Genomic DNA, 13,622 nt, shown 5'->3' with positions numbered 1-13,622 from the left:
TTCAGCTGATTTAGAAACTAAAGTGGATAGAGTTGGGTTTAAAAATCTGATTGTGTGAACCCTGCCAAGCTGCTCTGGAAAATCCTTAATACAGTTTATTGTCCTTATGATAACAATTTCTAGGAAAATAAAAACATAAGCATCCATTAACACACAGTAAATTTTCAGTTATGAGCCTGTTTTGTTATTTTTCTGTGAGGCTTGCCAAGGCTCTTCTTTTGCCTGTAATTACTGGATCAAATTCACATCACACATTAGCATGAAGCAGGCAGCCAAATGTGTTTTTTTCAACACTGAGAATTATAGCCTTGACTTAGTTTTGTCCTTATACATACACAATTTCAGGCTAGGCTTGGCCAACACATCCATATGTTTGTTTGAACTGACTCTTTTCCTAGAGTGAGGGCTTCAAACACACAGGTTATATTTTTCTTTACTGTACATATAGGTAGAACTATAGAAATACGATCAGTGTTCTGCACAACATATTTTGTCGCTGGGGGTGCGTTTTGTCCGTGACCACGTCCTCAAAGTCTTCACACTAGTGCTGAGATAATTACTGAGTCTCTGTAGTTTTCGAAGGACTTTCTTTTGTGTACACCCATTTCTAATTATGCACTGGAGGGGAATTAAGGTCTGTTTTTCATAATTCATGTTTTGCTTACAAAGTGTAAAGACTGTTTTCCAGCATCCACCCACCCTTTCTTTGTTCAATTTTCACATTTGAATGTATTATAAACTTACATTTTACTCTTACTACCTTTATGATCAGGTGAAGGAGCCATAAGAAAATTGAACATATTTTGCTCCAGCAGAGTAAGCAAAGGCAGCTCATGGAAACAGCTCTTTATGGTTACATTTTCAGGAAGGCTGCCAGCTAGTATCACTCTCATCGTTGACACAGATGCTTATTTAAAATGATCATAGAAGTTTTTAAAAAATTTTTACTGCCACATTTGGTGAAAGTGGCTGAATGTAACTGAATGAAACAGGACAATAAACATAATATGCACAGACAGCAGGTAGCAGCCCACACACAAACACACACACACATAGTACATAAACACACACTTCCTGCTGTGATGTATGATACTCTACGGAATGACCATAGGAGCATTAAAGCACTCATGTTTTTAAAGTTTTAAACTCTAGCTTGCAGATCAGATCTGCAGAAACACTAACATTTTAAAGTTCAGTTCAGTTTAGTTTCTGTAATTGTTTTTTACTGCTATATATTTGAATTGATAATAATATCAAAACAACCTTTTATACAATGAATGAAGTGCATTTCAGAAACATAGGTATTTACCTACATTTCCAGGAGTTCCTAGCACCAAAAGATTATTAGACGATGGGCCTCTTGACACAGATCAGTGATTATACTGTATAAAACACTTCCGGGAACATTCAAAGTAAACATGAAACAGATTATATTTTATATACTCTTACAGCAGAGCAACTTTCGAACATGGTTCATTTACTAATATAAATGTAGCCTACAGCAGTTGTAGCCAAAGTATGATGTTTTATCACACAGAGATAAAACTAAATATGTGATCAGCTTTTGCATTGGCACAGGGCGCAAGCACCAAAAACTGTTGTGAGACTCCATTTTTGCCCTGTGACATTCCAAAAAGATATGATGAGCGTCATTTCCAGCTGAGGCTCAGGCAGAGGAACTTCCTGAACCCTTAGGCTCCATTAATGTCCCAGAGAACGTGAGGGAACCTGTTCCTCCAGTTGATATTATACTTAAAGACATAGTTAACTTCAATTTGTTTAGCTATAACTAAATTCAAATTGTTCTCAAATATGAGGGATTTTTTTAGTGGAGGCATGTTAAGTGAGTGTTATTAGTACACGCCTGCTTCTTTACACTATGAAGAAACAGAAGCAGCAGAACTTGACATTATTTTGTCTGAAAAATTGGTTTCATCCTTCATCTGACCTTACCTGTGTTGACAAACTAACTTTTCCACTTTACCCAAGTGGGACAAACTTAAAGCTCTTTTTGCAAGACCTGTAGTGTTTCCACCCCAATATGAATAACTAAACATGTTAAAAGTGCATTAAACAGGAGAGTGGTTATGTGAGGGAGTAAATTTCAACCCCACTGTGTTGATGTGATTTTGGGTGGATTTATATAAGACTTGTCCCAAACGTTCGGGGGAATTTAACTGAAATTCAAGTCCTAGGTCTGGATAAGAGACAGCCCTGTGCTGCAAATCCCTCTACCCACTCAGGAGCATACCACTGAGTGTAAAGACAGTATACACATATCTGTGAGTGAAGAACACTTGCACTTGGAGGCACAAATGATCTTAGAAAAAAATTATCATAATTGGTAGTGTTTATATTTTTTACAGGACCGAGGGACAACAGGGATGTGTACAAAAATGTGCAGGAGCAGCACAGCAAGAGGAGCTCAGTGAGGATCATTACAGCAGCTGATTAGTGTGTCTCAGCAGCCGCTCTCCTCCTGTTTACAAATTTTCTATCATACAGAAAAAGATCTACCTTGACAACTCAAGAAAAGAAAGAAAATTTACCATTAATGTGACATAATTCCACACATTTTCAGTGAAAGATTTTCTTGAATATAGTGAAGCAATATTGATCGCAGTAGTGTCACCTTATGTATGAATGTATGTATGTATATATGTGTGTGTGTGTGTGTAAATACAAACTAAAGCAAGATTTTTTTATTTACTAGATTTATGTTTGTTTACAGCTAAAACACAGCAGTGTCATTAGCGTGTGATGCCCTTCATACAACACATAAACTGTTGGAATATAGAGAAAATATGCTTGTTCTGATTAAAAATATTGTCGCAAAATGTGTATAATCACATCCTACTCATAGTTAAAGTCAGCTTAAGAGGTATTTCTAAATACTTTGTGGTTTGTTTTCCCTTAAGTGTCCCACAATGCTAGGATTTTTAAATGACTGGTCGCAGGCAACCAAAAACATGCATTTGGTACCCAATTCATGTTAATCTTAAACTTACATGACATGTCAAGCATATAGGTAGAAAAGGAAAAAGGATCTGTCTGTCTAGCATTGCCTTGAACTAAAATAATCACTGGTGTGCAGCAGATTTTTTGTCTCTGTTGTAACAGTATCCAAAGTGACGAGGATGATTCTAGTAGGTAAAAAGCTAAGCTGAAGAACATGACAGCAGCTTCTTCGTTGCTCAGGAGAATCATTAGCTTGCCACAACTCTCATCACAGTGGAATATCAGTGAAACATTTGAAATTAAATCACTGCAGAATGTGTATCACTGTACAGTATGTACAAAACAAATGTTCAGACACAAACTTAAATAGAATGAATCATACCACATTCACATGCACTCACTGAAGCAGTAGAGGTCATCTAACCCCTTCTGAGTCAAATCATTCACGTCTGATGGTGGTTGACAATAAAAAGTGAGATCAGCACTAAAAGATAAATTGGACTGTAAGGCACGAAGGCACGTGGCAATAGGATATTGTAAGCTGTGTTTAATCTCAGATTTCAAAAAGAAAAAAAAAAGATTTTTTGTACAATCCTATCAGTGACTCTTGTACAACAACATAAATACTGTGCTGGAAAAAATGAATTTCCAAAAATTAACCATTTTTTCCCCCCACAGTCTGTTTCTGTAAACATTGAAAAATGCAAATCAAGTCTCCTCAATTCTTGACAAGACAACAACATCAAAATAATAACAACTGTTCAGTCTGTAAGGCTTGGCCACCTCACTATGCAAATAGTCTCTAATGGGCTCAGATTGAAATGAAATCTTTTCTTTTTCCATTACTTTCTCTTTGCTAATCTGTTTAATGTTAGGAGTCAACAGTGCTCAGTTTTATATCTAGGGTTGGGCTGGGGGCAGAGGTGAGAAAGGGTTGGGGTAGGGGGTGAGACTGTGGTGAGGGGCTATGTCTATCAGAAGAGGCTAGTCAGCGTGGTCTGTGATGGGCTCCGGCATTCATGTACATCAATGCCGCCTTGCACTGAGGTGAGCACAGAGGTGACAGTGGGCATGGTGGGGTTGGTCAAGTCTGTCAGGGTGGTAGGGGTGCTGGAGGGGCTCATGGAGGTGTTGGAAATCTCTGAGGCAGGGCCCGACGGTGTTCCACCCTGCAGTGTGGAGCCATCAGAAGCCTTGTCCACCCCGGTACTCTCCTGCCGCAGCAGGTTCCTCCTGAACTTGGCTCGAGCGTTTTGAAACCAGACCTACAAGAATAAAATATTAAATAAGGACAGCTGATTGTATAAAGTCAGTTTTAAAAGTCTCTGCTCTGACAGGTTCCACTCTTGCTGATAAAATAAAAAATGAACTATTTATTTGACAGTAAGTCATCTCCAGTGCCAACTGTACTGATAGTTCAGCATTATGTCAGGATTTAGAGTTATGTTTCTCAGTTATATGTGGAACTGTGCTCCTGTTATTTTAGATAATTCACAGGATTGCAACACATACATTTTCTGTCCTGTGCACTGTATTGGGGTGGGGGAAGAAGTTTATCCATCATCTACTGCGTATACTGGAACACAGGGCTGACACAGAGACAGACGAACACTCACGCTCACACCTACAGGCAAATAGAGTCACCATTTAACCTAACCCATGCAAACTGCACAAAGAAAGTGAGATTGGTGATTGGCGTTTGAACCTGCTAACCACTACCATGTAAATATCCCACATATATATTGGGGCTTTATATTTTCATAAGCCTGGACAAAACCAAAACTATCCACATGACTAGAAACAGCAATAGGTAAGTGAAACTACACGTGTAGTGTAGAAACTGTTTCAGTTTTTATTTTTTTGACTAGCACATCTACACGTGTTCAAACTCAGATATTAGCGTCCTAACTAGCTGCTTCACTATTTGCTGGTTGCTGATTTGTGGCAACTGTTTCCTAAAGAACAAAATATTTGATTTTTTTCGAATCAGGCAGCCACTGATTTCAGTACTCTTTCATAAGGATTAAAACCTTGGTATGGAAATCACTTGTACCAATGAACATACACAGCATCATGAGCGTACACAGGGATTTACGCAGCAGGTAGTAGATTAGAAGCTCTTCAACACTTACAACCTCATCACCACATGATAGTAAAACTGACTAATAAAAGCAAATGATAATGATGATCACTATTGCAAATTATTAACTGTGTCTGAGGCATGTTTCAAGAATCTGTAAAATCAGTTGAGACCCATGGCTGTCTGAAAAGTGGGTAACAAATTCAAAAACCATGCAATCAGAAACTCAGAAGGGTTAGCTGTTAGGTAACATTAGCTCAGAAAAATGGATCAAAAGTGATATGTGACAGCAGTAACTGGGATTGACAAAGCCACATAGAATTGTCACCCAAGTTTGTAGATCCTCCCAGCTTTTAGTGCTATTAGCTCATTGTTTTGGTTTTCCATTCTGAAAATTCACTGTTTCAGTTCATTCTCAGACAGGTGTTCTCTGCCAAAAAGCTCTCATAAACTCGCCTGCTTAGTGCCAGGACATCAGCGTCTGCAAGCAGTTGAGCCATGGTGTTGCAAGTTTTTTTTCCTCCACACCACACAGCTGAACAGCTGACCCAGTTCCACTATCTCTTTGATAAAGACATTGCATTTCCTATGACTTCTTCACAATAAGCATGCGATTTGGGTGTACAAGGCTTTTAATGTGAAGCAGCAACAGCAGGAAATGTCCAATTTACAATTTAAGCCTTTAGCTTTTAGTTGTTTAGATTTAGGTTTTACTTTTGAGGACACAAGACATTTTGGATGAAAAGACATGATTACTAACACAGTCTTTGAAACATTTCAGTGCCTCAGTAACCCCTGCAGACCAACATGTCTCCACCACCAGCTCTCCACCACCTCCCTCCATTTACTATCAGTTAAGGGCACACACTAGTGAGCATCTCCCTGTGTCTCTTTAAAGTCTGTTTGCAGATGCTTAGACCAAAGTCAAGGATAGAAGAATACTTAAAAGCACAAAGTCAGTGCACTCTTCCACTCCGTACAAAAGTTATAAAAGCCTTTAGTTTTTCATAGAGAAAAAGGCTGTGGTAGCCACACAAAAATCAACATTTTCTTTTATGTTTGCACATGAAAATAGGGTGCCTTGTTTTTCTGATTTAAATTGAGACTGAGAAATGGTAATAATGGACCTATCTACATTGTGTATGAGGATAAATGCAGCTCTGATTTCAGTCATTATTGTCATCTTAGCAATAGTAAATTGATGGTTTCTTCCTTTTCCACTACGGACCCTGGAAACCGCTTACAGAAGGCCCTACTGTAAACCTCAAATTTAGAACGAGCATCCTGCTCCTCTGTGTCACAGATGTTCATCTATTTTCAATTTTTGAATACTTCTTTTCACTTGATCTTCATTCTCTTTTTTAATAATAAAAACTAGTGTGTGAGCTGTGGAGTGATTGAGGCAGCGGTTTATGGTGAGCCGAGTGTTTGGAGCGCGTTAGCGAGTGAATCATTATGGAGCCTTGGGAAACAGGCAGAGGGAGACGCGCTTCAGATAGAATAACAGGCATGAAAACTCGAATGCATCAAAGCAAAATGACTGCTTTGTTTTCTCTCAGCATTAATTAAAGTAGCGGAATGAAATTCCCCCCTCCTAAACAAAATTTTGATTCAGAAACCTTTTTGTCTCATTTTTCTTCTTCTCAGTCCCCCAGACAATTTGCTGTCGCCTTTTGTGGAAATCAAATACTCTGTTGTGCTTTCTCCTTCTTCATGTCAGCTCCAGAGCTTTTTTGTCCTCATCATATTGTCCACAGAAATTGATTACATTTCATGGATTACATTTTATGGCTTCACTTTCATTTCCATGTAATTGTGTGTCCCAATATGCACATGCACAGCACTGACTTTAAACTGTAACTTTTTAAAATTATTATTTTTATTTTGTTTTAACTGATAAAAAGTTAAACAGCAGAAAGGAAGCATGACAATTTGTTTACAGCTAAAGACTTAAAAAGGCTAATACTATACTTCCCATTTAGAAACAAGCTGATTTGCATTGGAAACAAGTGAAATTCCACTGGCATTTGTCTCCTTTCCTCCCTCATCTGAAGTAGAAGGCAGCTGTGGTTACCTGTAAGACCCGCTTGGTGAGGCCAGTCTTCTGGGCAAGCTGCTTGAGGTCCTTGGCATCTGGGTTGTGGTTGATGGCAAAGTAGGACTTCATAGTCCTGAGCTGGTGGTGCTTGAAGGACGTGCGCATTCGCTTGGTCTTTTGACTGGAGCTGTACTGGGAGTCCCTGTCCATGGACTCCCCGTCATTCTCGTTACAGCTCAGCGCTGTGGGCCAACAAGGAACAGTGAGAAGCGGTTAGACAAATAACTCTGATCCAGTTTCTGATCAGCACATTTATTTGTTTAGTCCTTTTCCTCTGATCAGCTGTTTGCATTGGAGACTGTAGGGTTTCTTTTCTTTCTCTGACCCTATTTTTAGAATGTGAAATTCTCATGTCCCCAGTAGTGGCGTGGAAGCAGGCCTAGGGATTCATGGTAGTGATGTAGTGCATTTTAAACCTAGTCAGTGTACTAATTTTTAATATATTAAAGAAAATTCAATAAACTTCCCAAGAAAACTTTGAATTTCATATAACTCAACATGAGGCACAACATGACTCTGGAGCTGTTTAACAGCAGTATGCAGCAAAGCAAAATTTATGTGTCATATATGTCACACTTAAAAAGAGACAAAAAAAAATCCCCATAGAAAGATATAAAGAAAGAAAAGGGTTTTAAGGTGTTTCAGATAGCAAAACTTGTGTTTTCAACAGTGTTAATGACTGCCTTTCTTTTAAGCATGGCCAAAAAAATGTCTTTGCTTCAGTCTAGATTTCCTTTCTTCATTTAAATCCATACAATCAATCAGACTCAAAGTGACGCTGTGACCTGACAGCTGTTTCTAGCAGCTGCAGATCATCCTCCACCCTACACCTCCTCAGTCTGTCTGTCCCTATCTGCATGTCTTTCTATACTGGGAGGAGGTGCTAGCCTGGTTTCAGCACACACACACAACACACATGAATTTGTCCTAGTCTGCAAATTTCTTGGCAACATTCAAAGTGTTGCTGCATGCATAACAGTTCGCGTTCAATATCAGATCGCTGAAAATGATGAATATGAAGTGAGTGAAAACCATCAGAATAACACTTCACTTAATTAGCCCATACACACCAGGCAGAACAAATGCTGCTTTCTGGCCAAACATATGCTGCAACATTTTAACAAAAAGCAGCCTGTTTCCTGCTTGTCTCCTCATCTTCATACACAATGTCTTTTTCACAATAACAACAGCAACTCAGAGCAGTGTGCTGCTTACAGTCACCACATGTTCTCTTGTGACTGTTCAGGTGAAGATTTGTTTCTGGCTGTTGACAGAAGAGGGCGCACTACTCCTTCACGCCTCATTCTGTTTCAAATTCATTTTCTTCAGACAGTTTTTCAACAAATACCCTCAATGGGAAAAATCCTCATATTTTACTACAGATGAACTATGTCTTGCTCTGAAGTCAGACTTCCTTTCCTTCTTTTTCTTCTTGGTGAAATCTTGTGTTCTTGAAATTTCAATAAAATGCATATTATCTAATAGGTGAAATCATTTAGCTCATTTTTAGTGTCTTGACGTGTGTCACATTTCCAAAAAAAGCATCTGAAAAGAAATGAAGTGATGCCTCTTTCTAGGAAGAATTGCTTGATCAAGAAGGACAATAGAAGGAAAATGCTACTTGCTTTGCAAACAGTTGGGAATATGATGACTTCACTTGTTGCAGTTTAGTTCATCTAAACTGACTGAAGTTTAAAGAGATGAAAATCAGCAAAATTGACATGTAAAAATCACAACAGAAAAAGTCACTTTGTTAATGTTTCTGAATAGTTTAAGATCTGACACTGTTTAACTTCCTTTAAATACACCTCTTACATTCCCTGCTCTCTCTTCCAGTGAATAGCTCATCAAATCACGTTGATCTCACAGGTACACGACCCGTTCAGCACAGTCCCAATGCAAAAGGTCTCCAACAGTGTGTGTGTGTGTGTGTGTCTGTAGATGTTGATGGAGCCTGACAAGTGGAAAAGGGCCCCAAAGCAAAAGCTTAAACATCAAAAAACTTTTCTTTCTCTCCCCAAAGAGGACACATAATTATTTTTTTTTTCAAATATCATAAAACTAAAACATGGCTGACTAAAACTTAACCAACAAGTGATCACTTTATTAATAATATAACTAGTATGTAGAAAAATCATGACTACATGCAGGTTTTGGTTAAGAACTGTTAAAATGCTGCAGCTCACTAACCTAATTAAATCTACATGAAGCTGTGTGAAAGGTTCAAACCAGATGTCTGACACATTTAAGTGTAAAATTTTGTGAAGTGAATGTACGTATGGCTGAACTGTTACAGACTTTACAGACATTCCTCTCAGTAGAAATCACCTTTTCCCCATTTGATAGCTTTGTTTTGGTCCTGTCTGGCCTGATACTTGGCCTTTCTCTCTGCCTGTTGCTTGATATTCAGGCTTTTTCATGCACAGTGTTAGTCAACACAAATATGCTGACAGGGCCCATTAGTTCAGTAGAAAGTATGCAGGTTATCATACTGTGAAAGCTAAGTGTACAAAAGTAGTGGCAAAATACTCAAAAGACAAAACCAACTTGCAATAGTTGCTGTATAATAAAGTAGGCACAGTAATAATGTTGCTACTATGAAGCACAGTACATCAGTGTGGGCTTGTTAAAAATACAGTAACAGCAGGAATCGGTATCAAAGTAGGCCTGCTGTTATGTTCCTGTAATCAAGTTATGACAAAGTCCCTACAGAAATATCAAAAGTAGTTGTTCCCAAGGATAGGACAGACACAGTAAAAGCCCCAACAGGAATGTCAAAGTGATTTTTCATTAATGAAGGCTGTCAGTCCTCTTCAGCCAGTATTCATGCTGCCTGGCTCTTTCTTACACTGTGGAGTAGGATTTAGTTTACAATAGGCAGGGTCAGTTGTGTGTGTGTGTGTGTGTGTGTGTTTAATTTTGAATTTTTATCTCGTTTTAGATGTTAAACTTTTTTTTTTGGTAAAATCTGTATTAAAACCAGGATAATAGGGGTATTATATTCTACATTCATTGTGTATTATTCATCAAATATACACACACACACACACACACACACACTCAATCCCCTTTTAACTATAGGTTCCTTGCCAATAAATTAACATCTTTGTTTTTGAACGTGTTTGTAAAAAAGCTCTTTTTACCTGCATTATAAGCAGCCAGCTCGGCCCCCGGCCCGGGGCTTTTCCTCTTCCTGGGCCGGCCTTTCTGCACCGTCCCCACGCCGTTGAAGTAGGATAGTCCGAGCGTGTTGGCCGGGCTCAGGCCTTTGTGCGGGACAACGTCCGCGTGGTTAAAATGTGTCTGATATTCTCCCTGGATGAGAGTCTCAAAGTGCAGCCGACAGTACACCAGACTGTCCTTCATACCAAAGTGGTCCCCGGTGGTGAGCATCTTGCTACAAGTAGTGCAGGTGAAGCAGTTCAGGTGATAGACCAGGTCCCGGGCCCGCATGACCATTTCCGAGGCTGAGATTCCCAGGTGGCACCGAGCGCATCTCTGCACCGAAAATCTTCTGCGGACAACACAGAAACTGCATCACCGGCTGCATGGACAGGAAGCCTGGCAGGCCTGCAGTGTGTTACAACTATGCTTACAGCAACCAAATCTCTGTGCACTCAAACAACAGTTGATGAAGTTTCCCTCAAACCCCCAAAGTTAGCCAGCGTCAGGCTTGTCATATTAGAATGGAACAAAATGCGACAATGACCCATGTGTGCCGATGACACCAAACCTGACACGGGTTTTTGGTATTTTTAAGCCTCCAGCTGAATAGTTCGTTATTCAAAGAGCCAATGTTTCATAGTCCTCAGACAACTGCTAAACCGAAAAGCAGCTTCTTCATTATCTGCATTTGACTTTTAATATCACATGCAGCATGCTAAATTTCTTTCAGTCCAGGGTCGAACCAGATGTAATGAAACTATCTGGCATGAAAAGTGTAAAATATAGATGTTAAATTATGTCACCAAATATCATCAGTGTGCATCTAATCGGGATAGAAGCTTTTAGAAAGAAATGGCGGATAATTCCTGCTTTTTCCTCAGTGTGCATAAACAAAACAAAGAAATCCGATTCTATTTTGCCTTTAAAGTTGCTTTAAAATAATCCAGCTCTGGTCATGTGCGGCGTGACCAGATCTAACCTATAACAGTTGTCCTTATCTGAGAGACATACTTCTCTGTGGATGCTCTATGGATCCTAAACAGCCTACTGACAATAAGCATCACAAACAGCGGTCAGTGCCGGACACTTCATGGAGCCCTCTCCCAGACCCCCTGCGCGCGCGCTCCTACCTGTAGTAGTCCTCTTTGCAGTAGATGCTGCCGTCCTTGCTGAAGCAGGTGAGCTCAGACTCCAGGTTGAGTTTGCACTCACAGCACTTGAGGCAGCGCATGTGCCACTGTTTGTCCACGGCCAGCAGGTAGTAGCGGTCCGCGATCTTCCTGCCGCAGCCCGCGCACAGAGCCACGCGCTCGCTGGTCATACACGGCATGGACTGCGGGGTCAGCACGCAGAGAGGCACGAGGACACAGAGTCAGGACACAAAAAAGACACCAGAGAAAACAGTCTGCATGACAAGCTAACATTAAATCACCAAGACACTAAACACTGGAATCCTGATCGGATATGACCTCCAGGCCCAGGGCCACAGCCACTCGTGGATGGGGAGGGGACAGAGAAATATTGCAGGAGTTTGCAAGAGTATCGTTTAAACTGTTTTAACATATTTTATTATACATGAATATAGTGAGATTCTAATACAATTGTGGGTTGAAAAATGAAATGGTCAGTGTAGGCTTCCTTTCTAATGCGACAATCTGTAAATAAGAAATGGTCTCTGGATATTTTAGTCACAAGATAAGTAATTTTACTCTAAAAAGATTGACACTCAGTACTATAAATAATATAGACTATATACTCTATACACTGCCACCACTGGCGATTATATTAGGCACTTAAGGCCACTGTTATCATAATTCTGGTAACGCTTTTGCAGCAGGAAAATAAGACTAAAATGCAGAATATATTAACGATTAAGAGCCAATGAAACGGTATGGGATGATAGAGATATTGGTATTTTTGGTGAATAATAATAACACTAACACTAACACTAATACTAATAATGTTAAAAATACTAAAACTACTAGTACTAATAATATAATAATAATAATAATAGACAGATACACAGTGCAGACACACACACACACACCCTCCCTACACAGTTCGCAAATGTTAACGGAAACTAAATTTAAAAAGAATAGATTTTTCAATACAATCTTTATTTTCATTGCTTTGCATTTAAAAATTGTTACTGACCTTCAGAATAATTGCATTGTTACTGAATTGTAATTATCGAAAATAGGACTGTAGAAATAGATTGCACAGACAATAGAATGTCGCTGTTCTAATAAGGATAAAAAGCGATTTGCTGTTAGGCAAATTTTCTACACATTTGCATGTTCAAAAATAATATAACATTTAAAACAAAAAAATATATATATATATATGTATATGTATATATTGTAGAATATTTGTATATAGAGCATAGAATTGTAGATATATATATATAGATATATAGACAGATAGATTTATAGATATATCATAATATATATATTTGAAAGAAGTGCTATATTAGCCATGTTGAACATGTATTTACAATCCATTGTAGAAAGCTAATTCAAGTAAATTAAATGTAGATTTTGTTGCATGCAGATTTTGACTGAAGCTTTGTTGGGACTGAAAGAAGTTTTCGATTAAAGAGTGGCCAAAGACAACACAGTGTTTAGGCCTATTATAGGACCTTAACTCGCCAGAGAGGTGCCTAAAATCAACAACAACAATACAATAAATAAAAATAAATAAAAGTGGACTCTTACGGGAGACTTTTAGCTTGACCCGAGAGTAAAAAGCGTTTGTGGAAGTGTGCAGCCACTGTCACATGTTTCCAGGCTGCCATGCTGCCTGCGCTAACAAGCCGAGAGGGCCAAAATGAATCTCTCCTACCGTTTCTGATTCCCCCATATCGATGGCTGAGCTGATGGCTGCTGACTCGCTCTTTCCTCTCCGGTCCATTTCTTCCACGACACCGTGCACGTCGCCTCCAGGGAGGCCATGGAAAAGCATTGTTGCCGCAGAGGGGAGAATATTGTAACTGTTCTCTTCGGATCTGCAAGCCAAGATGTCCATCAGAGGCAAAGCCCTGCGCAATAATGCCACTCAAAATTCTCGCTTTTTTCAGGTTTTCCTTTCTCGCCGTGACAAGTGAGAAATCCAGATTAGGGAGGAAAAATATGAGGGAAAAATTGGACACGTGTTCTCCACACTACGTCTCATCTGCCAATGGAAGCCGTCATCCGAATCTCTGCAGCTCTCATTATTAATAAGCTATGATTAATTCATTAATAATCACACGGATTCCGCTGCTCTTACTGGAATCTTTTCCCTCTGTGTGAGTTTATTTATTTATTCACTTTTTTGTTTATT

At 39.2% G+C, this 13,622-nt stretch overlaps 1 protein-coding gene across 2 annotated transcripts; it reads right to left on the bottom strand.

Annotated features, from left to right (window-relative positions):
• Positions 1-3,932: 3,932 nt before the first annotated feature.
• On the bottom strand, positions 3,933-13,325 carry lhx2b (LIM homeobox 2b). 2 transcript variants are annotated; one of them, XM_026321905.1, is made up of 5 exons: positions 13,143-13,325; positions 11,432-11,634; positions 10,255-10,650; positions 7,113-7,311; positions 3,933-4,223 (listed from the first exon to the last, which is right to left on the bottom strand). In XM_026321905.1, exons 1-5 carry the CDS (start codon positions 13,323-13,325, stop codon positions 3,933-3,935), a joined length of 1,272 nt encoding a protein of 423 aa, XP_026177690.1. The 2 variants fall into 2 exon arrangements, with proteins under 2 accessions (XP_026177690.1, XP_026177691.1); XM_026321906.1 differs by having other exon boundaries at positions 7,113-7,318; positions 10,280-10,650.
• Positions 13,326-13,622: the final 297 nt, after the last annotated feature.

The sequence above is a fragment of the Mastacembelus armatus genome, chromosome 9 (genome assembly GCF_900324485.2).
Source record: "Mastacembelus armatus chromosome 9, fMasArm1.2, whole genome shotgun sequence".
NCBI lineage: Eukaryota > Metazoa > Chordata > Actinopteri > Synbranchiformes > Mastacembelidae > Mastacembelus > Mastacembelus armatus.
Note: the sequence above shows the minus strand (reverse complement) of the source record. Positions and strands in the feature narration are given on the sequence as shown.